The following is a 22,874-nucleotide window of genomic DNA, read 5'->3' on the forward strand; positions in this document are numbered from 1 at the left end:
TGTGCGAGTTGCGTGACGGCTGCTGTTCCACAGCGTCAACAACGCAGTAAAGTATAATAGGAAATTTAAAAAATAATTTCCGGATGATGCGCCTGCAGGCGCACGCGTCTAAAATAATAAAGCACATGGGCAGCGGCAGAAGAGAGGTGATATCGAACACTTACGTCGCCAACCGCACCCAACGAATAAATTATAAGGATACCTTCCCTGCCTTCTCTTCTAGTTTGACATTCGAATACATATATTTATCCGTTTATACATGATTATATATTTGTTCATATTTATAATTAGTTATATACGTAATGTTTTTGTTCTTAATTTTCATCTTTTGACACCCAACACACACACACACGTTCATTCTCCTTCCACCTTGTCCAGCGCTTTTAATGTCGTATTTGTGCTTTAGTTTTCACTTAATATTTTAAATTTCCAACCATTCCATCCACGGGGAGACGCAAGTGGAGTGAGCGAAATCAATCATGCACGCAAAAGAAAAATATAGGAAAAAAAGGGGTAGGATTTTAAAAACAGGGGGAAAAAAATATAAGCGTGTATATTTCAAAAAAAATTAAATATTTTATTCTGGTATTTCCTTCTTCCTTTTTTGTCTTCTTATAATTTCATGCACAATGTTCTCCCCTTCTTCCGTTTTTTAACTCCTCTACTGAAGCACAGTGGAAGAGAAATTTAGAAAAAAAAATTGTGTCATTCACACCTGTTCACCTCCACCACTCCTCCTCTCTCGTATGTATTTCTTTTCCCTTTTCAATCCCTTCTATTCCAGTATAACCTACACAATTAAACTGAAATATTAAAGAAATGAGCAAACGAAAAAAGAAATTTGCCACTTCCCGCTGCATAAACCACATCTTTCCTTTTTGATTTGTTTGATCGATGATGGCACACGAAGTATAAAAAGTATATCGTTTTTCGTCCTGTTGAAAGAGGTCTACACCTTGTGCACACATGAGGATTTGTATATGTTTATATATAAGAAAACACCCGCGCAAAGAGACACAAACAAAAAAAAACTTTTATACGAGTACACTTCAACAAAGTGGCATATATTTACATTTATATATACGTTTATTTATTTACAATGAACACCAAGAGACGTATGCCTCTTTTTTTTAAAAAAAAAGAAAAATCACCATTCGGCCACGCGGTTGCTTATGAAACCTTGTTAGAACCTACGGTGTTAGCTCTCTTCTGTTGCTGATTTCCGCGCTTGTTAACAAGAAATGGAGCAAGCGTGGGGAGGAACCCGCAAGGTTTCTCTCCCGAAAGTGTGCAACGTCCATCAGGCGGAAAGACATCCTGCAGATGCTGCATGACGAGAGCAGCACGCTCATTCCATCGAAGATAATTCTGTCTCAAAAATTTTTCTCGGCGCTGCAACTGAATGGCCTCAGCCCGCTTTCGGTGTTCCTCTACGTCCCGAGCAAATGCAGCGCCCGCGTCTGATTCTTGCTTCTGACGATTTTCCTGAGCCTTTTCAGCACGTCGCTTTTTTTCTTGCGCTTTCGCAATTATTTCGTCACCACGCTTTATTCTCTCGTCCAGCTGTTGACTGTATCGCTGGCGTTGCCTCTCTTGCCGCTCCTTATGTTTGTAGGCCCGTCTCTCTATTTCGTAACGTCTAGTTATCTGCTCTTCTTCGTATCGTTCCTGGTGTTGCTTTTCCTTTTCCTTCAACTCATCCATAAGGTTCTGACGCGCAGCCTCATGTGCAGTCATACCAGATCCGCAACGTTGCAGGGCATTCGCGCTTGAAGCGCCGTTACGCAAATACGGTTGCCACTGCTCCCTCATTGCCTCTTGTTGCTTTCTGTCCGCTTCGTATTGCCGTTTCGCCACGTACTTATCGTGCTCTTGAATTTCCAACTCCCTCTGCCGGCGCTGGAGCTTCTCCTGTTTCTTTTGCCTCAGCAGAGCTTCACGATTCTGGTCTTCGCGCTGTTGTGTTCTGTCCCTGTGTTCCTTTACCGCACGCGCCCGTTCCTCATAAATCCTTTCTACGGCCTTCTCCCTGCGCTGCCTTTCGGCCTCAGCCTTTGCATGTGCTGTTGTGAACAAGTTGTACGCGTTCTCTTGCACCAAACCCATTCGTGAGTCCGCTACCTCATGTTTTTGACTTAGCATATACTTACGGTCCTCTTGCAAAAGGTGGATAAACTTTTCTCTTTCCTCTAGCTTCTTGGACAACTTTTCCTGTCTCTGCTGAGCCGTTTCCACGAGCCGCTCCTGCCGTTTGTTCAGTAAATTTGTCCGCATCACTTCCACCATCAGTTGGTTGTCCTTCGCCCTCTGCTCCAATGCTCCAAGGGCCTGTTGAAGCAAGTCAATGCGCTTCGCAATGGAGGCCTCATCTTCACCTTGTGGTGGTTCCTCATTGGCCAGTAGCATGATATTCTTTATTTGTGCCATTATGGCTTCATACTCACGTTGCTCTGACGCCATACCCAAAGAATGCGCACGCCCCTGCTTCCGCCTCTGGTTAGGTTGTGTGGTCACCATTGTATCAGTGAACCTAAAGAATCCCGCCTACTCAAGTACCGCAAGCTACACCGCAATACGGCAACCGAACAGCAAAAAGCAAAATCAATCTGACCTGCCTAATGCTTAATATTAAAGGAAGGTGATCGACGAATTTAACAGAAAGGTAGAAGAGAGCTGCTATGATGCGTGTATGAGTGTGAAGGGGGTTTATGTTGATAACCACCGATCGAAGACAGAAGCAGACCTTCTCAGGCGAACATGCAAAAATAAATTAATTATTAATGTATTTGATCATTCCTCACAAAGAAAAAAGAAAAAAAAGGAAAAAAAAGGAGAGAAACCGCCACACAGGAAGCAGGAGACTCAGCGGTTTCAACGCACTCTCATCTTCCCCTCTCCTATTCTATTTAAGATCAAGAAAGAATTATATGGGCCATTTTGAAAAAAATCATAATGTCCGAGTGCGTGAAATCCTCACACACTTTTAATATCGTGAAACGCTTCAAAAGCCTCCATATTCACACTTATAACTAACAAAATGGTCCACTGCAGTACTTTACCTCCCAATCCCGATATGTTGTGTCATCGAAACTACTTTCGAACTTTCCCATCAGTTTACAATCGCAGTATGAACCCTCTATTCCCTCATTTATTTTCCCGTATCCACTCATTAACCTTCTTTTTTTTTTGCCACATTATTCGCTTTATGCGGCACCTGCTATCAATGCCCGTTACATTCAATGGTCGCAGGTAAAAAAAAACGAAGGAGGAACTGATGGGAGACAAGCGACAATACATGCAATGTTGCATTCGCTCATGTAGATGCCGAAGGACACTTCTGCACAAAAAATGAGAACAAAAGAAATTCGAGGAACGAAGGCGGAAACAAATAAAATACGTAAGTGTATATATTTTTATACATTCATGTATGGATATCTTTATGGTTACTATGGCATCCCCTCCTCCGAATTCGTATACAGTGTGCGAATACAGTGTAAATTAAACCCGTGGAAAATACCGAAATCTCTATGGTAGTAATAATACTAGTAAAAATCGTACAAGAAAATGCATACAAAGCAAAAAAAGAGAGAGAAGGTAGATTGGGGATCCGAAAAAAAAAAGTTAAACGAATGGCAAAAAATAAAGATAGATTTTTTCCCCCCATCGGCCTGCGCTTCACCCGTGATGCTGCAAAACATGCTACAGCTGTACTCATCAATACAGACACACAAATACAAGTCCGTACGCACACATCAGGGTGCATCTATGGGTAAACCCATCTAAGATGAGAAATGAATTGGCAAACATATGTATTCTCCCTTATGGGCAATAAAGTCCCCACCTTTTCAACTCATCGCATCCCTCGTCAGTGGTTGAGAGTACCACACGGCTTACCGTTGCCTACTTCTGTATTCGCGCAGTTGCTGTAAAATCAGCTGCCTTCCAAGATCAGTGAGCGCTCCCTCACCACCAAAAACGCCATGCTCAGAAGCCGCATCACGAAACAGGGCTCCTGCATTTGGCCAAGGGTTGCCATCAAACGAGCGGCCGGTATAAGTTTCAGCAGCATCCTCCGAACTTTGTTCAGACGGAACTGCTGCACATGCGGCCTCTTCTTTACCCTTTGACTTTGCTGGGAAATGACTCTTTTTATCGACGGCAGAAGCGGCACGCGTAGCAACGCCCTGTTGGTCCCCTTCTGCTCTGCTTCGTCTGCTCGTGGATTTCACCCGCTGTTTGGGTGACTTCAACACGGCCGTTGTACGTATCTGGCGGTGCTTCCCACAAACGCCAGGGTGTGCACCGGCGCTATGCGCTCTGCGTTGCGGTGAAGGAAACGCTGTTGGAATCTTTAGTTTTTTAAATATATCCCTCACCAGAGGAATTGGTAGGTCTAAACTAGGGGTTTCCACGCTTTCAGTCCTTGATTTTCGAATATGCGCTCGGCGGAGCATCTCCCCCTTGGTGATCCTCACGTTTGTGTACCGACCAGAACGACATTCACGTGGTATTTTTCTGGTTGTCTGAGGTCGGAAGGTACATTCCCTCATCTCTTCCTCTTCTTTTGCACGTTGCCGTTGCAGTTCCTCCTCAGTGCGCCGTTGCTGCCGCTCCAATGCGCTTGCCTTTATGGCCGCAACTTCCTCGGGTGACATGTTGTGGCGCAAGCGGTTCAAACGATCCCTACGATTCTTGTCGGTGTTATCGACAAATCCGGTGCGGTTTCCATTTCCTGAATTAGAAGGGGGTGGTGGTAGTGATGCCAGAGCACTACTGCGTGGGTCTTCAACCACTGCTAAAGCCTTCAGACACAGAGTAACAAATCCCTTTCGGTTGAGAGCGGGAGACCTACTGTGTGTTAGTATGTGCACCAACTCATCTCCCTCTTCTGCTGAGAGAATAGAAACAGCAGCCTTCAACAGTTGTTTGATGGGGTACTTGTCAACACGACTGTCACATCCCTTGTAATCGGGTTCTTCTCTATGAATGTAATCTGCCAATGCATCGAATTTGGCGGAGATAAAGTTCTTTTCTAATTCCTTCCGCAACGAAACGCGAACACCTTTCAAATACTCGGAGCATATCTCCTTGAAATCCTCATCAAATAACTTTTCTTCACGTTCACGGCGCTGACACCGATCCTGCGACATCGTCTTTGGCGGATTCATTAACCGTTCCAACACATCCTCCGACAGTAAACCGGCATCCTGTTGTCGTGAGACAATACGCTCCGACTTGGTGCTGATAGCTGGTTTGAATGTCTCAGAACTAATAGCAGCGCTTTTCGCCCTTTGCCGATCGGCCTGTACAATGGCGCCCCGGGAAATAAGTCGCTCCACAACCTCACTCATCTTGTTCTCCGAGACTATTTTATTGGATGGGTTTTTGTACAGTATTTGCTGTTCCAAATGCTGTACCACGCGCGGGCGAAGTTCGTCGCGAAAGTATTGCTGCTCTTCATGGTGATTATAGAGCTCGCTAAAGATATGAGAGTCATGTACATGAGCCGATGATTTCAGCTTAGCTGCTTGCACAGTCAGCGGTCGAAAAGTGCAACCTTTCAACTCATCCTCAATGTGCTCCTTTTGCTTCTGTGCACGCCATTCACTCTTTCGCATAAGCTCTTCATAAATGCGGTTTTCCGGTGCAAGGTGAGAAGGGCGGTGTAATTTTTTTGCATATGGGGAGAGTTGAGGTTGGAACGTGCAATCCCGCTCAATACGCGCTCTCTCGAGAATCGATTGCCGAATTTGCTCGGCGGCAGCCCACTGCCTTTTAGCCAATTTCCCTCGAACAGCTTCCTCATACATGTCATCACACCGCCTACGCGAACGAGGAACGGCTCCTGAACTCACCATCCGTCGTTGTGGCGATGCGGCAGCAGCGGTAGAATATTCACCCAGGACCACAGAAGCGCCCATTTCGCCATCGGTTAAATTAGTATGCGGACGAGGTGGCGTTACTGTGGAGTTTAAGCGCCTTAACAGTGAGCTGTTACTTTCGTCGTCGTAACATATTGTCGAAACGGTGAGGTCATTTTCCTGATGACGTTGTGTAACCGCAAGGTCACTCTGGCGTATTCCCTTTGTGGACATGTTTGTGCTGCTGGGTGGAGGACAAGTGGCAGGTGTTACAACCCGGGAGGCACGTCCAGGGCTAATTGCGTCAAACCAACTGATGGTATTCGCCCTGGCCGGCTGCGTATTCACATTAATATCGACGAAATCCGACATAATGAGGTACCTTCTTTTTTTAAAAAATTGCAAAGGCAATATAACAACGATGAGAAAGCAAAGAAAAAAACGAGAGGGGGAAAAAACAGTGCGTAACAAGAAGACAGAAAGCGGAGGGTAAAGGTTTAATAGGGGCGCATACGAAGCCGAAACTTAACAAAACACATAAAGTGAGGGTAAAGGCACAATGTATGATAGCGACAACGGTAGTTCAACGAAGACGCAGCAGAAGATAAGTCACGTAAGATTTCAGTTTCCGTCACATTCATCCATGAAAAGCTAGCGGTAACGTCAGAAACGTGAGTTACGCTCAGTAATGAGAATAGCACATGGAAAGTGACACGGGAAGGTATTTAGAAAAGTAACGGCCAAGTTAAAATAAAGCACATCACGCCACCACAGAGCAGCAACGCGTAAGGGCTATTTGGTAGGGCATTTCGTACCGCTCCTTCGCCATTAGCACTGCCTTGTTATTTGATGAGTTCTCGTCAACTTTCTGAGGATCTGGCTGGTCCTTGTGAAGAGATTTGGTTATGTCTTCGTTTCGGTTCCAGTTAGCCGCACGAGCCAGTTCGCATATTTTGTTAACAAAAGCTTTTTTGCCCTCATCTCTCATATCTATAACAAACTTTGCAGTTTCCGCAACCACGACAGCGTCCTCCATCATTGCAATCTCAAAAAAGGAGGGAGTCATAAACTGCGTGCATCCTGTCCCAACAAAGGCTGCATCAAACTTCTGTCTTCCCTTATCCCGCATCCGCTTTAGGAAGCGGTCCAAGTCCAAACCAATGAAATGAAACTTCACCTTAGGTAATGTGGTTTGGTGCGTAACGTCTTTGGGGGTACCTTCTGGAAGCCAATTGTAGTTAGAGGCATCATCCCACGCAAATAAGTGGTCACTCCACGGCCACCGCAACCCTGTCATGAGACCATATAACCACGCACGAATATTATGCATCGAGACAACACCATTGCCATATTTACACGTGCCATCGAAAGTTCTGGAACGAATGTGTGTATTCGCAGTTTGTGCCCCCAAGGCAAAGAACGGCCCATTCTTCACATCACCCAAGAAAACACCATCCCCTTTATTGTTAAAGTGGCAGAGCGTTTTGTTAGGAACCGAGTAAGTATACGTGAACTCACGGCGTGGGTTGATGTGTGTCGCATCGAAAGCAACACCATTGTTGCGCCATGTGCGATATTCTGTAAATTTGATTAGGTTTGTGTAGTCATTCAGATGAAAGTGGAAGTCCCAGTCAATGATATTGTCCCGGTTATCGAAACGCTCCGCCATCTCTTGCCTCAGGCGTTTGGAGCGGGTCTCTTCCACGTGAGCTACCGAGCGATCACGCGTCCAGTGCACAATCTGCTGCTCCACAAAGTCGCGTTCCTTTTCCTTCATTTCTGCAAAGGACACCAACTCAGCGAGATCTCCTCCACCCTCAGAGCGCAACGCATTGAGTAGCTGTTGGGCGACATTTCGCACCTGCGCAGCCGTTGTGTCACGTGTCATGGCATTACCAAAAACATCAAGGAACATTAGCACCCTCTCTTCAAGCTCATCGAGAGAAAAAGTACTGTCTAACAGCCACTTGAGGAAAAATAGGTGACGAGCATGCACGCGCAGATTGGGCTCATAAAAATAGAAGTGCCACGTAGGATCAACTGACTCCCCCGATGATGTGAGTGATCCCTTCACCCGTAAACTGGAAAGGGTGCGGAAAACATGGCGTATATCACATGCTCCGCAAAGAAGCACACGCACGTCACCGGGCTCATCAGATCCATTTCTTTCCTTATCTTCCACTGAGCGCTGTTTGATAGTCGCAATCATCGACTCAATATCCTTTTCTTCTTTGGTAAGGCAACTTGATTCTTGGCTGGACTTTTTGTCATCGGATACAGTTGGATTCACCACTTCTGAGGTGCCCTCAGGCCCCTTTCCAAGAGTTTGTTCCCTCTTCCTTGTATTCAAAAATTCGGTAAAATCTATCGCTGGAGACCATCCCCATGCCAACTCGGTGCCAATCCCATTAATAAACTGTTGCTTCTCATCCAAAAGGTATTTGTTGCTCATGGAGTCAGTTATTTCCACTTACTGTACTAAAACTTATCATTATAGAAGAAAAACCAGAGAAGAGCTACGGTGGTCAAAAGAAAAAAAGATGAGGGGAAGGGGAATGGGAAGTGCTCAACTTACGCACTTGCTGACGACAAAAAAAAAAAGGAACATATATAACGGTAATAATAATAATAATAATATTTTAAACCGATGCAATGAATTCGCGTGAAAACTATTAAGGGGACTTTTGATCACACCCAACTCCCCCAATAAGCCAAACCCAGATGACCACGTAACGTCAAGGGAATTTCGTGGGTAAGGACATTCATGACTTTTTAAAAAAAACGTATATATATATATATAGAGAGAGAGAAGACACCGATGCCGCATCCAGATAGTTGGCAGCTATTCCAGAAATGCACAAAAGTTTGTAAAATCACTGCGCAAACCCATCAGTGCGAACATTTCAAGTCAACTTCACGCCTCTGCTTCCCACGAAAGAAGATACATGGCAGGAATCGAAGGGGAATAAGCCAAAAGATTGTCGAGCTTCCCCGGAACGTATGCTACGTTAAGAGTTTCTACAGTCTTTCCGTGTTCTATCACCACAATAGAGCTCTCATCGACAGGACGAAATTCCTTGGTTGTACCAACAGTAGTAGACCCGCGCCACCTCATTTCAATATTGTAAAGTATAATGGTACCACTTCTATCAGTTAGAAAGACGGTCAACATAGGCTCCGGTTGCGCCGGAGTATTCACAACCCTCAAGCAACCGCCAAACATCGGTCGAGGAGTGTAAATGGTGCAGTGGAGTGTTAGTACAAGCGGTTCCGCTGAGTTATTTGTAAAACAGGTACTCAGCACCAGCGCCCACTGCCCGCGGGTAAGAACCAAGATTTCCTTCGTTGTCCCACTGTCATCTATAGGCAGCAACCGGGTTGGAATGTCATCCCTCAAGGCGGCATGAATTGTCGTCAACGCTCGCGGATGTCCCACTCGCTGGATTTTTTCTTCGGAGAAGCTCCAGAAGCAAAGAACGCCGTCATTCCCAGCCGACACGACGTGGTAATCCTCGCTAGATTCCGAACAAATCCCACACAAGGACAACACATACTTGGAATGATGTGCATCACCGATACGCTGAAGCGAAACCCCACTAAGAATGTTAAGGAGCTGCACGCTGCCATCGTATGATCCCGAAACAAGGTGCGTCCGGTGCCCAAAAAGCTCAGGCGCCCTTGACCCAGTAAAAACAACAGACGTTACGCCCCCACTGTGGACTTGTGTGAAACGGCGCACCAACTTCCTAGTCTCTGTGTTATAAATCTTCACCCAACCATCCCGATACCCAACCGCAACCCATGCAACGCCGCCGTCCGCTCCTGCGTCCACGGTTACACTCAAAACCTCATCGGTGTGTTTGACAGAACCTTCCACAGGACCCGCAGATTCAGCATCAAGAATATTAACTACACCGTCAGTCGTGCCAACAACGAGGGCAGTAAACTTCCTTTGTTCCCCTCCACTCCTGGACAGAGGTGTGACGATGCAAGCGGATGGTCTTCCGCCCCCAGGTAGCGTTTGGCTTTTGAGTTTCTTTGGGCAGCAAAGCGGATAGCGCAAAAAGGTGGTAGGAGCACAAACTGCTGAGGCATCACCAACGCTTACAGCATCATTCCCTTTCGCCATGGTCGATTGCTGTGAAGGGGGCCCACCAATACGTCCATCATTACTGAACATCCGGCATAACGCTGCGGGGAGAGCACCATCGTATGGTTCTTCATTCCAAGTGATAGCTTCCTGTAAGGTTTTCAACAATGCCTCACGCTTCTCCATAAGATGGCGAGGAACCACTTCAGTTCCTCCAGTTCCTACGTCGTTAATGTTTTCGTTTTTGAAAGAAGCGAGCATTCGCTCCAACCGAGCGTATCGGGCGCCGGAAGAGCGCTTCATGTTGGCAAACACCGGCGAAGATGTAAACAAAGCACGCGCCGCATGAACAAACCCTCCCAACGCCAGCAGCTCCTCAAATATGAGCTCATAGAGAGCAAAAACAATCTCCTCAGGGAGTAACAAAGTATCCACATAATTGTGGAGTACAACGTCCCATTTGCCTCCTAGAACTGCGCGCTCCAGTGACTTCGGGTTCACACACGGTGTGTCTTTGCTTGCTTCATCAATCTCAACAACATCAATGGTATTATACGGCACACGGGACTCGCTCTGCAGGGCGAGAAGTGAGTTTTTGTACCCATGTGCCTTTAAAAATGAGTAAATACACTGCACCACCGTGTGATGGGGCATCACACTGTCTCCCATGAAGGGTGATGGATTACTGCCCTTCTGTTTGATCTCACTATCTGTTCTTTAGTGATACAAACCTAGCAGTTCTTCAATATTGGTACATATTTGATATTGTAAATGGAGCAAATAGCAAAGTTGATCACGAAGCGGAGTGAAAGTAGCGGACAGCAGTGCAAGAGTAGAACGCAATATGGTAATGACTATTCAGACATCAACAAAACAACATAATAATCTAAGTGACGCAACACAACCAACTGCAACTTAATCAATTAAACACGCACAAACGTATACATGTAATGTATAGGCTCTCTCGCAATAACCTCGCTTAATAATTGTTGTGTCTGCTTCCATTTTTTTAAAAAAAAACCTCAAAGTAATTTGTCGTATCAACGAACTGACTTTTCAAAAAACAAAAAAAACCGAAACAACTGCGGTAGAGAAGTAACAGCAGCATCCACCAAGAAAAAAAAAGACAAAAATCATGGAGTCCTTACTCCAGCTCCACACACTCACCAAAAATAATAAAATTTCGGATAGGATATCACAAAATCAGTCAACCTTCGGATCCCCCCCGGTGCGACGTGAGGCAATCATCATCGCCAGCTGGTTAAGCGCAAGAGCCTCCCTTTCTGCCTGAATCATGAGTAATTGTTCCTTCCGAAGGCGTGCACTTGCCACCTTTGCACTAATGCGTTGCTGAGCCATGCGCCGCCCTTCCACCATGGCTTGACTGTACAATTCAGCTTCACGTCCAGAAGCCTCCAGTTCCGACGGTGGCGGATTCATAACCACACACCCGTCACTGTCCAACACTAATCGGTTGTCTTTAAGGTACTGATTGCGGCGAAGCACGGGCATCAGGTCCTTAGCCAGTTGCCTTGCAAGTCTCTCCTCTTCACGCTGCCGTGTTATCGGATTGAGAAGCGCTTCCATTTCAGCAGCATTTGCAGCAGACCTGACCTGAGCGCACCTTCTATCGAGACGCAGTTGGGTATTTTGACGCAAACAGTCTCCCCCTCCTTGCCGTTGCGCGGGGCGGTGTGCGCATTGAAGTTTCTCCCTATGCGCGCGTTGCTCCATACGTTGAAGATATTGCTGCATCGCGGTTTGTGCTGCGTGGTTGATGGTGCCGTTGTCGACATTTACATATCCGCCTTCAGGACTCCAGTCATTTGCGTTTCGGCGCGGCATGACCGGCGTTTCACTGCGGTTCTCCACATTAGCGTCTCTTAGCCTCTTCCCAGCGGATCGCTCCATTGCCTCTCGGAGAAATGCCGGCGGTGGGACACTAATTTTCCTCGCTGTAGTTGTGCAAGGTGAAGGAGCAGGCGCACAAACATTAGAACTGGGCGAGGAGCTACTGCCGTTATATTCTGTTGGGTTACAACTGCGATCCTTTCCGACGTTGGGTGGCGGACATGTTGAAGTTTCCCCTTCCCCGAACATCGCACGACACTCGGAACAAAAGAACTCAGATGGCCTGTCGGACATCCCAACACAATCCAAATGAACGGTATAGTCACATTGGGAGCGGTCGCAAAAAATCATACGAATGGCGTTGTCGCTTTCACCGCAAACGCCACATCGCACCGAACCGCGTGGCAGTGCCAGGGCTTCACCGCCCTCACCCTCACTTTCCGAATCACTTAATTCCCATAGTTTGTAGTTTCGCTTTCGAACCTTCTTTACTTCATTTTTACCTTTGGTATTTGACACCGTAATGGTTGTAAATCTTGCCTTGCAATGAGGGCAGACATTTGTGCTTTCCGCCCACTTCTTAATACAATATGCACAAAATATGTGTCCACAACTATTCAGTTTTCCACGTGGGTTACACTGAGGATGAATCGAAGTGAAACATATACCACAATTGTCTCCCTCAATTGAGGTGCTCATGCAACAAATATGACTCACTATACTTGCTTGTTTTCTTTATATTTTGTTAGTTTAATGAAGTGTTAGAAGGACATGTTTGATGGGAAAAAAAGGGAAACCAAGAGATGACCAGAATATTACAATGAAAGCTTTTTTTTAAAAAATCATTCAACTAATTACAGAGGCGACCATAGCTTTCACAAGCCTTAAAAGCAATTACACACGATATAAACCGGCCGAGAAAAGTGTTAACGAAGAAACCGCTGACATATATATATTTTCGCTTTAGCATTTCAGGGAGGGAATAACCGCAACCTTGATCGGCATTTCATCTCAAGAAGAAACATACCCCTGCACATGGCGAGTGGTGATCAATCATTTTCATACTCCAAACAGCGAAAGAAGAAAAGGGTGATAAGGGGTGGAGGAAGAAACAAATGAAACGGAAATAAAAAGAGAAATGAAGAATATGCCAATAACACTTCAGCAACTATTAAACAAAACGAAAACGAAGCAAGAGACGTGGGAGATTTAAAAAACATTTTCAATAGATTTACAAAACGAGGTACCCCACGATACCTCAGAGACATTACCACAGGTGAAGTGCATAAATAATCAAAAACACCACCTCCACTAACAACTTAATAACTAATAGCATTGTGTTGTTTCCCCAGTCGCGAACACCGGCTATGCGTACAGACCGTGTGTACCGATTTTCACTCTCTTTGTGTTATTTTTCTTATTTTGAGTACACAACTCATGCCCCATCCCCTCATACAAAAGCGGTTACTGAAGTTGGTTCCCCATTCCCTCAATCAATGACCCTCACCCCGCACTAATTATGTGTATGATCCGCGCCAAGAAAGCCGCTACGAAGAAACCTCCAAGAATACAAAGAAAGAAAAAAAAACAACGACGGCGAAAAATTAAAAAATTAAGAAATGATTTACGCGACTCAGGTGATTTCATTACGTCTGAGCCTTTGGAAATTCTACGGGATGTTGATTCCTCTCATATCTATTCGACTACAATGGTTGATTGCAAAACACGCACAAAAATACGCATTGTTAAATCGTAACGCCTCACCAAATGATCGAGACCCCGGAGATTTTATTCAATCAAAACTGATTACCACATCTTCACCGATAAATTAATCATGATATAAAACAAAGCAACAGCAAAGCAACGAACGTGTTGGGGGTGGAAGGAGGGGAAGGAGCTAGTCACCTTGCAGAAAAGGATGTTGAAGAATTGTAGGAATAGTGGGACGGCTTTTTGGATTGACTTGCAAAAGAAATGCAACAAACTGTACTGCCTCCTTATCGAATGTCGGCAATCGCTCATGGAGAGGCGCCACCTTATATATTTTCGTTGCCTTGTCATATCCTGGCATCATTGCTACGCCAGCCCATGTCTCTTCCGTCGGTGTTCCCACAGTGTAGAAGATCCTATCTAACTGGTCACGGTTGGACTCACCTCTAAAAACAGGACAACCAACAATCATCTCCAACACAATGCAACCAACCGACCACACATCTGCGGCTGGCGTGTAGTGCCGCTCCCCAAGCAAAATCTCTGGTGCACGATACCACAACGTCATTACTTCTTTCGTATACGTCAACAATGTCATCTCATAAGTACGCGCAAGCCCAAAGTCCGCCAGTTTCAAAATGTACGAATCCTCGCCGTCATTCCTCGTTGACTTCTTTACCCCGAGAAGCACATTTGCAGGTTTAAGGTCCCTGTGAATGATTCGATTCTGGTGGCACCTCCACAAGGCGTGAAGCATTTGACAGGTAAAATTTTTCACGAGTCTCAAAGGTACAACAGAGCTACTGGCAGTAGCGGGTGGTTGCGGATAGTTGCGGCGAATAAAAGACCTCAGATCTTCGTTAAGCAACTCAAACACCAAATAAACACGACGCTTGGAGCACAGAACATCGAGCAGTCGCACCACATTTGGATTGTCACTCATTTCGTGCAGCAGCGTCACTTCTCGAAGTGTTGTTGCAGGAACGCCTTCCTTCAGCTTGTCACTTCTTAGTTTCTTTATCGCAAACTCGGCCCCGCTCGCAACCCCACGTGCACGGAAGACAACACCATAAGTTCCCTCTCCGATAATCGCTACGGGCTCATACGCGCCGCGCAAAACATCCGCATCGACATCGTCTAGTTTGCTACTTAATGTATCAGACATGATATCCAACCCGTTTCAGTTTCCCGCCACCCCTTACGCCTAAAGTAACGTACTGAACCCCTCCTCCTTGATTCTCTTATAATTACTTGCGTATCAATATATATATATATATTAGAGAAAATGTATCTACGCACGTTGTACGCATATAAACATTTTTTTTTAAAAATCGATTACAAAAGGGAATAATCAGATGAAATAGGGGGAAAAGCGAAGTTTTTGTTGTTTTTTAGTTTAGACTGGAAAGAACCGCAAGCAATGAACATGCAAATAATCATCTGGCGCCGATGCCACTGACACTGTGAGGAGACAGATAACGGGAGAAGTGATGAGATAAGATGGGAGCCAACAGGATCTCATATGGAAAAATAAAGAGGAATGATGGAGAGTACTTTTCTTTTCTTTCTCTTTTTTCATTTTAAATTTTCTTTATTCGTTTTGTGTATGCGTGTTCGCTCTGCTTCCTTCTAGCGTAATAAAGGAAATCTGGGCGTATGGGAGAAGGGAGGAGTGGGCACTGAATAACTACTACAAACACGCAAAATGCACACATACACACAAAACAACAAAAAAGTGAAACTGGAACTAAAACAACTAAAGTAATAAAGAAAGTAACAGAAGGCAAAATCAAAATAAATAGAACGTAGACGGAAATCAAAATAGTAATAATAACACTAGCAAAAGTTATTATCATTATTATTATCATTGTTTAATAATAATAATAATAATAATACCATTACGACTGTTGTAACGTGTAACAGTCTCGCTCAGTCTCGCAAACTTCAGCACACTATACAAAAAAGAAACTTGGGAAGAGGAAGATGGGGGAAAAGTTAAAAGAAGAAAGCGGGAAGCAAAATGAAAAGAGGTAATAGAGATAAAAGTAACGAAAAGTGGGATTATACGACCGAATACGAAAATAAAACGAAAAAAGGTTCTTCTTTTTTAAAAAAAAAATCCCCCTTCTCCCATTTCTGTTTCTCTTGTGTCCACACAATAAGCACATAAGGTGTTGTGCCGGAGATAACAAAGACGACAACCACACAACTAATAATTCTCGTGAACGCTCCCGCATCTTATTGACATAAATATGCTAAAGCGAAAAATACAAAAACAAAAAAACATTGAAAAATATAGTACAGATAACAGTAACCACAATTAAAGAAAGCTCATTAATATTATATTTTTCATTCTTCTCTTTTTTTAGAAGGAGAGGGAAAAGTCGTAGGTGAAGAAAACATGGGACACGGGGATTGTAACACGATTATACATTATTTAGAACAATAAGGTACAACGGAATTATTGAAGCTGGAAAAAAAGAATATAAAATGAATGAACGAAAAGTAAAATGATAACGAAAAAGACATAAATGCACACTTTATTATCATTTCATTTATTTCCTTCTTTTGTACCCACATGCAACCACAATAGTCCTCTTAAAATATATATAAAAAAAAGGCGAACGTTCATCAAGAAATCGGAAAAATACGATTCCTCCACCCTCTTCTTACTCGCAGAACAAAGTACACCCTTCTTCGATTTGTTCAATATGTTTTGTTTTTTTCTTTCCGGTTTTTTCTCGTTGTATTCACGGTTCTGTCGTTAGTGGTGCCACTATCACAACAGTGCGCTGCTGAGCGTCTCGGTTGACGGAGGCAGCAAGTACCATCCCCTCGTGCTCACATAATGACAGGGAACAAACGCCGGATTTCATTAGTTCCGTATTTATGCGTACAGCGGAATAACTTGGTTCCTGTTCCCAAGCATCTGGTGATGCATCCTCATGCGTGTTTACCCATCGCTCAAACGGTAGTAGAGGGCGGTTACTCACGCTATTACTTCGAGATGCGGAGGACAATGTGGATTGGTTGGATGGGGCCGAGGACTGACTGTCGGAAGCGTCCCCTTCATACCACAGTAATTGCAGCACGTTCAATGGATCACTTTCTGGTGAATTGTCGCTAACAATACTTTTCTCACGCTTAGCATCGACTGCAGGGACTGAGGCAGCAGTAAATACGGGCATATTAGTTTGACAAGACAGCAGCGGTTCCTCATCTGACACAATATGCCACTGTCCAAACGCATCCCCTTCACAAACCGCGTGTGCTAGACTATACTGGCATATACCCACAAGTGCGGGACTATTCGATCTGTTCCTGTGCGGTAGTGCACCACTGTTCGCGAACGAGCCATCCAAAGAAGCACCACCTTCAGCAGCTTGGCTGTCTGCATTGGCATTGCTTGACACAGCACCAACATTTAACGGCTCACAAGCTCCTAAGCGAACGCTGCACGGACGTCGAACCGGAGACGATGTCACAATGCTAATAAGGTAGAATACATGAAGCTTTTTGTGGTGCACAACAAGTTGGGGACGCAAAATGTTAGCAGAGAGACCCTCGCCTGTTGCCCAAGTAGGAACCGGTAGGGACGTTGTCGTTGGTGGATTAAAGAGACTCGACAAGAAGCGACCGGACAACACCGTGAAGTCCTGCATACAAATTCCTCTACTATCAATGTAGGGTTCACTACTTCCGGTTGGTTGGGGTCTAACCAGTGCGATATAACGGCACCCCCACCACTGCGGAGAGCAAAGCATTTCGTAACCCTTCTCTGTAATATCTCTTTCACTTGCTATTCCGGGGGTTCGAGCATTCTTATCTAAGGTAATCATACACCCCGCAAAGTCTGACCGTCTTGGTTTCTTCGCATAAGTGTTGGAAAACCGTGACGCGAAAATGACGACGCTGAAAGAATCCATTTCCGGTTCATTCACAATACAAAACTGCGAGTGTTTGAGTGTATCGTTCGTTTTTATCAGTAAGCGGTCAAAGCTGAAGAAGGCTAGGGAGGGACTATACGCATTAAGCGTTTTTCGCGCTCGTCTTGGGTAAGAATCTGTGCTGGAAGCAGGGGGAGTTGAAGGGACCATTATTTGTGGTTGTAGCGACGGGCGCTCCACAGAGGATCCCCTTGCAGTTCGCAGGGCAGAATTTACATCTCCCACCTTTGCCTCAATAAAACCTGCAGTCACGAAGGGACGAGAGGCAGCACGCATCCGCTTCCCCCACGTGGTAAGTTCCTGGGCAACAGGTGGAGCGTTGCTAACTACCTCCATTCCATGCGTTTCCTCATAGTGAATCATGTCGAATACGAGCATCTGATCACTTGCAGGGCGAACGATTTGGTACAGACTGTATCCCTGTCGCCATCGCATGCGTGCAAAACAACCCGTGATAACACTGTGGTAGGCACCCCTATGGGACGGCCGAAGTAGTAACTCCAACTGGTCACGGCGAAGGCAAATACGGTCTATTTGCGGTGTAGCATCCAGGAGCAACTGATTTGCTACTAATGTACGTCTTACGGGTGTTCCTTCCGCAATAGCTGTGCTGGCGGTTGAACACAACCACTCGTCATCTTCAGTCAACGACAAGGCTGCATCGTTACATAACCAATGCCCTGTGCTCGTTACACTTGTCTCAAAATGACTGGTGTTAGTATTCGCCTTTGAATTGTTATCACTACAGGTGGTTGATGTGCCGACGTTGACAGTCACAATATCGGTACCACTGTTGATCTTGTCCACTACTTGTGACTGGAAGTCGGAAACGGATATTGAAGTCACACACGTGTTGAGTAAGCTGCTGAGCTCCTTCGTGAGCTCATCTAAACTCTCAGCGTCAACAAGAAGTTGCTCTTGCACGTTTTTATCCGTTATTGCCTTCACCCAAAACTTCATTGCACACACGCTGTTAGTTCCGTAACGTTGATCTAAAATAAATAAAGATACCGCTAAACGAAAAACAAGGAGAGTGCCGGCAGCGTGGTGAGCCTCCTCCCAGTTACTCTTTGATCACAAGTGAGTAATACCCACAGCAGATGACAAGCGTTTCGGCGAAACGGATGAACTGCAGCACCGGTCGGTTGGAAATATCTTTAGTCCACCCCACGCCACGTGGCGGTCGTTTTTTTTTTTCAAAGATTCCAACAACTTCTATGAATATATATCTCGCGAATTAATGTACATTTATTCACGTCATCGACGCAAGAATCAAATATGGAAAACAAATGGCATAGCGGAGGTTATACGAGTAGCACAGAATAACATTAAAAAAAAAAATAACACACACACACACACAAAGAGGGGTCGTGAATTAATTACTATATAGCAACGGTAAATTTCCTTTTGTTTTGTACTGTAGACTCCCTCACTAGCGTGCATACCTGCAGTTTTCCGGGTGAACGTCGGGCACCACAGCACACGGCAAGGTAACGGAATGAGTAAAAAATAATGAGAACGTGGAACACGGCGTGCTGCGACCGCCTTAGCGACAGTCAGCCGCTACAACACTAACCAAGAATCGTCCTCTGTAAATAATGGCATGTCAATCTCCAATATTGCAGTTTCGCCGCAAATCACGCAATCCATCTGGGCCAAATCACGTGTCGAGTTAATGCCGTCCAAGAAGTTTTTTGGAAGTCCTTCGTCCACAACAAAAGCCTCCAACCCCCCAATGCTCTCTAATTTTGCCACCGCGCAAGACTCGTGTACTGCATGGCAACAGCGGGGGTAAATGAAGAACGGGGCATCCCCCTGAAGCAAAGTTGAGCGGCAAATTATACATCGCTGATTCGCTGTTACGTAACCAAAGCTGTTGCGAGGCTGTTCAATCTCCCGTTTCAGTTCCTCGGACATGCGACCCGCCTCCAACTGCTTCTCCCGAAGCTGCTTAGTCAACGATGCATAAACCTCAAGACTCTTGCATATAGCCCCTTTGAAGTTTTCCATGACGCTAACGTCGTTCATTTCCTCGAGAATATCCTCCAGTTTCAAAACTCCACAGGAGTCAGCTAAAATACGGAGTGCTGCACGGTTGTCATTCTTCTGAATAACATGTTGAGCCACAATGAGCCATAAGGCCTTGCGCCGAGGTAACGGCATATCATCCGGAAGCGATAGAAGTAATTCCTGCGCTACGCTCAACCTCGACCATGCATCCCTTTCCTCACCTTCATTACATCCCAAATCCGCTCCGCTTACGAGAGATGTCGCAGCACATTCGTTCACACCACTACCGACGATGGCACTGCTGGCGCCACCTGGCGTCTCGTCCTGTGTCAACTCCGCACAATCCAATGCTGCTCGCAATGCATCCTCATAAAGGTGAAGTTGGCTGTACAATCTCACGCACTGCCGATATCTGCGCGACTCGAGGCACTGCCGCAGGGCAAATCCTATATCATAGTAAAGCGAAGACTGGAGAAATTCATCTAGGCGCTTCGTGTCGTGTTTGACCACAAGGCTTAGGTAGTAATTGTGGACGGCAGGAGAATCACAACCCAATTTCGTGATGCAATTGTCGAGAAATAAAACAACTTGATGCTCCTGATTGTCAGGATCCTCGTTCATGTGCGGTTCATATTGGGTGAAAACTGGGATGAGTTTTTCAGCATTCAAAAGCAAATAGGGCATGTCATAGGCATCTCGGCTAACCGCACGCAGCATCGCTTTGGTAAACTGTATAGGACACTTCTTCATGAGGATGGGGGCAAGACTGTACCAGGTACTCCGCATATCGATCCGCCGCGCATGAGCCCCAAGCACATTTGCTGCCTCTACATAGTTGGCGCGCGATACATGGTAAGTGATAACGTAGCGCATCTTGTTCATCCTTTCAGCGAACCTCAGTACTAATTCTGGTCGAGACTGCTCTTCCAACAGCTGTGCGATGAGATTAACGTAACCAACACAACTAAACATGGGCAATCGCTCTTCCAACGTCTCTTCAATGAAAGCTGTCAACCCCGATGTTAAAGTCTCTGCTACCGCAGTTGCGGAAGGTGCATCAGTTATGTTTTCACTACGTGCAATGGTGTCCAACCGCAACACTACAATGAGCGCCAACAAACACGCCAACTGCATTTGCACACCTTTCCCCTCAGTGACACGCCTGACCAAGTTCTTGTACCGTTTCTCTACGTACAGTTGCAACACCTTACTGTTCCGAAAGGACATAAGGAGGTGGTAAACGTCCTCGAAGAAGTCACATTCCGCAAGAACATCCATCGCCCGACGAATAGCACCTATTTGAAGGAGAAACCTTCCACGAAGAAATTGAACCTTATTTCTCATTGTCTTATCGTATTTGCATAGTTGATACGCGGCCCTGAAGTAGCGGTTTCGCAGATGAGAGCTCTCCCTTGTGTTGACCGCTCGGTCAAGGAAGAGTTCCGACTGCTGTCGGTGCTCCTGTTCTACCTGAAGCTCCCAGAAAGTGTTCGCATCAAAGACGTACACCTTCCGTGCTGCAGTGTCTCGAACGATTCCGCGTAGGGGTGACTCCCGCTTTGAATAACGAAATGGATCGAACCGAATACGCTCCTCAATTTCACAAAGGTATGGCCAATCCCCCTGCAGTGTGGAGGAGGCTCCCCGCCACGAAAGACCGGCTGGGTGGTTGAGCACAATGAACCTATCCCTATACAGTAACAACATATGGAAAGCAGTTAGTCCAACGTCCACCAACGTTGCACCAACCGGCAATTGTGACTCGCCTCTGAAGGAGTGATCAGGCACCGCCGCCGTAATCGCGGCACTTTCGTTGGAACTACTTTTGGGTACCACTACGTGCTCCAAGTCAAGAAGCTGTTCATTCACAACAGAACCTCCGTCGGTTAATTCAACAAGAGCTGCTTCACCACTATTAGCAGAACTTCCATCTGAACGGCTATTTAGCAAACCATGTACCACACCAGCTACACTTGCCCATGCATACGATTGTGCCGGCATCCCAATACCTGGACGGTACAACACGACAGCACCCGACGCTGAAGCATTCCCCGCAGTAGACACCCTACGAATATTCCACATACCTGTTGAAGCAGTGATACTATCAAAGAAATCTGCTGGAGAATCCATGAGCCCCTCCACTCGATAGAGAACTGTAGGACTTGACACGAACAAAACCCATAAGGAGTTTATATGTTCGACCTCAACAGACCCAACTTGTTGTTGGGGGTTGGCGTCGGGAAGTTGCAGAGAACGGAAGCACGTTAACTTCACACTACCCCCGTCTCCATGTACCTCCACTTTCACTAAAAACACAAGACCACCCAACTTTGTGCCCACAAGGCAGTAAACGGTTCCTGATCCCAACTGCCAACCACTGCCACTGCCGCTTACTCCTTCTGCCCCACTGATAGAAGTGCGTGGACTTCCAATAAACCCAGCATCAGATGAAAGCCAACAAACACACGAAGCCACATTATTTCGCGCAGCCTCATTCCCACTGGCACCACGATTGTGGAGAGTGAAATGCCCTGTTGATTTACGATTCCGTACAGAAAAGTAACACAACTCCCCATCGGTGGTGGAGACAAGAGTGTGGTTGCCGTCTGGGCTCATAAACACGCGGTAAGGGTTACGCACAGAGGTCACTAGTGGTGGACCATCTTGCATTGTGTCACGTAACACCAGTCGTCCGGATGCGCCAAGCATGGCAATGACATCACTTTGACAGTCCGCTGATATGATCTGCTGCTGAAGTTCATTCACAATAGGTGCAAGTTCAAACCGCGGTGATGGTCCCTTCGTGGGAACCGCGGCTAAGTTCCCCTGTGATCCCAATCGGAAAGAAGGTAGAGGATCGTCACTAAGCGCCTTCATACTACCGCCTTTTTTTTTTTGATTTCCTTTTTTGAAACTCGGAACGGCTAAGACGGTGATTCTCCGGTTTTTTTGTGTCTTGGTGTCGGTCAACAACTTGTAGCAAAAAAAAAAAAACAACAGTTCTTGAAGCAAACCCTTTTGTACCTCCCTTTTTCGAGCTTGCTTCTTCCGCTTGCAGGTTCGCGATGCAGGAAGCGGTTGAGTATCTCAAACCGTAGCGTATATAACTGGAATGAAATGCGAGTAGCGGAAACGACCGAGGGGGAAAGAAGAAGAAGAGGATGTAAAATTACGTTAACCGGCTAACAGAGAATTTCATAGCACCATCAACATATCGTGCACTGGGGGTGGAGGAAGAAGAAACCAGCAACCACAAGCGATGGCTTCTACAATGACATTTCCCCCCCCACACTCCCCCCAAAAATAATAATAACAATAAAATGGACAAATAAAAGATATATACATATATGTATATTGAATAAAAAAAACTGATTTCTTTTCTAGAATGAGACACATCCGGTGCAC

At 45.7% G+C, this 22,874-nt stretch overlaps 7 protein-coding genes and 1 pseudogene across 8 annotated transcripts; all 8 read right to left on the reverse strand.

Annotated features, from left to right (window-relative positions):
- Positions 1–1,170: 1,170 nt before the first annotated feature.
- On the reverse strand, positions 1,171–2,517 carry TEOVI_000295000 (uncharacterized protein; the record flags this gene model as incomplete). Its single annotated transcript, XM_067225942.1, has 1 exon — positions 1,171–2,517. The coding sequence occupies one exon, from the start codon at positions 2,515–2,517 to the stop codon at positions 1,171–1,173; it is 1,347 nt and encodes a 448-aa protein (XP_067082043.1).
- Positions 2,518–3,890: 1,373 nt separating this feature from the next.
- TEOVI_000295100 (uncharacterized protein) lies at positions 3,891–6,233 on the reverse strand (the record flags this gene model as incomplete). The annotated part of the gene is made up of 1 exon (XM_067225943.1): positions 3,891–6,233. One exon carries the CDS (start codon positions 6,231–6,233, stop codon positions 3,891–3,893), a length of 2,343 nt encoding a protein of 780 aa, XP_067082044.1.
- Positions 6,234–6,621: 388 nt separating this feature from the next.
- Positions 6,622–8,313, reverse strand: TEOVI_000295200 (protein of unknown function (DUF4470)/protein of unknown function (DUF4471), putative; the record flags this gene model as incomplete). The annotated part of the gene is made up of 1 exon (XM_067225944.1): positions 6,622–8,313. The coding sequence occupies one exon, from the start codon at positions 8,311–8,313 to the stop codon at positions 6,622–6,624; it is 1,692 nt and encodes a 563-aa protein (XP_067082045.1).
- A 462-nt stretch (positions 8,314–8,775) lies between these two features.
- TEOVI_000295300:pseudogene lies at positions 8,776–10,620 on the reverse strand (annotated as a pseudogene). Its single transcript has one exon. A coding segment is annotated over exon 1 (1,845 nt).
- A 534-nt stretch (positions 10,621–11,154) lies between these two features.
- TEOVI_000295400 (Ring finger domain/PHD-finger, putative) lies at positions 11,155–12,501 on the reverse strand (the record flags this gene model as incomplete). The annotated part of the gene is made up of 1 exon (XM_067225945.1): positions 11,155–12,501. The coding sequence occupies one exon, from the start codon at positions 12,499–12,501 to the stop codon at positions 11,155–11,157; it is 1,347 nt and encodes a 448-aa protein (XP_067082046.1).
- A 1,198-nt stretch (positions 12,502–13,699) lies between these two features.
- On the reverse strand, positions 13,700–14,677 carry TEOVI_000295500 (cdc2-related kinase 6, putative; the record flags this gene model as incomplete). Its single annotated transcript, XM_067225946.1, has 1 exon — positions 13,700–14,677. One exon carries the CDS (start codon positions 14,675–14,677, stop codon positions 13,700–13,702), a length of 978 nt encoding a protein of 325 aa, XP_067082047.1.
- Positions 14,678–16,262: 1,585 nt separating this feature from the next.
- Positions 16,263–18,419, reverse strand: TEOVI_000295600 (uncharacterized protein; the record flags this gene model as incomplete). Its single annotated transcript, XM_067225947.1, has 1 exon — positions 16,263–18,419. The coding sequence occupies one exon, from the start codon at positions 18,417–18,419 to the stop codon at positions 16,263–16,265; it is 2,157 nt and encodes a 718-aa protein (XP_067082048.1).
- Positions 18,420–19,022: 603 nt separating this feature from the next.
- On the reverse strand, positions 19,023–22,346 carry TEOVI_000295700 (uncharacterized protein; the record flags this gene model as incomplete). The annotated part of the gene is made up of 1 exon (XM_067225948.1): positions 19,023–22,346. One exon carries the CDS (start codon positions 22,344–22,346, stop codon positions 19,023–19,025), a length of 3,324 nt encoding a protein of 1,107 aa, XP_067082049.1.
- Positions 22,347–22,874: the final 528 nt, after the last annotated feature.

The sequence above is a fragment of the Trypanosoma equiperdum genome, assembly GCF_001457755.1.
Source record: "Trypanosoma equiperdum strain OVI genome assembly, contig: ctg_636, whole genome shotgun sequence".
NCBI classification, from domain to species: domain Eukaryota; phylum Euglenozoa; class Kinetoplastea; order Trypanosomatida; family Trypanosomatidae; genus Trypanosoma; species Trypanosoma equiperdum.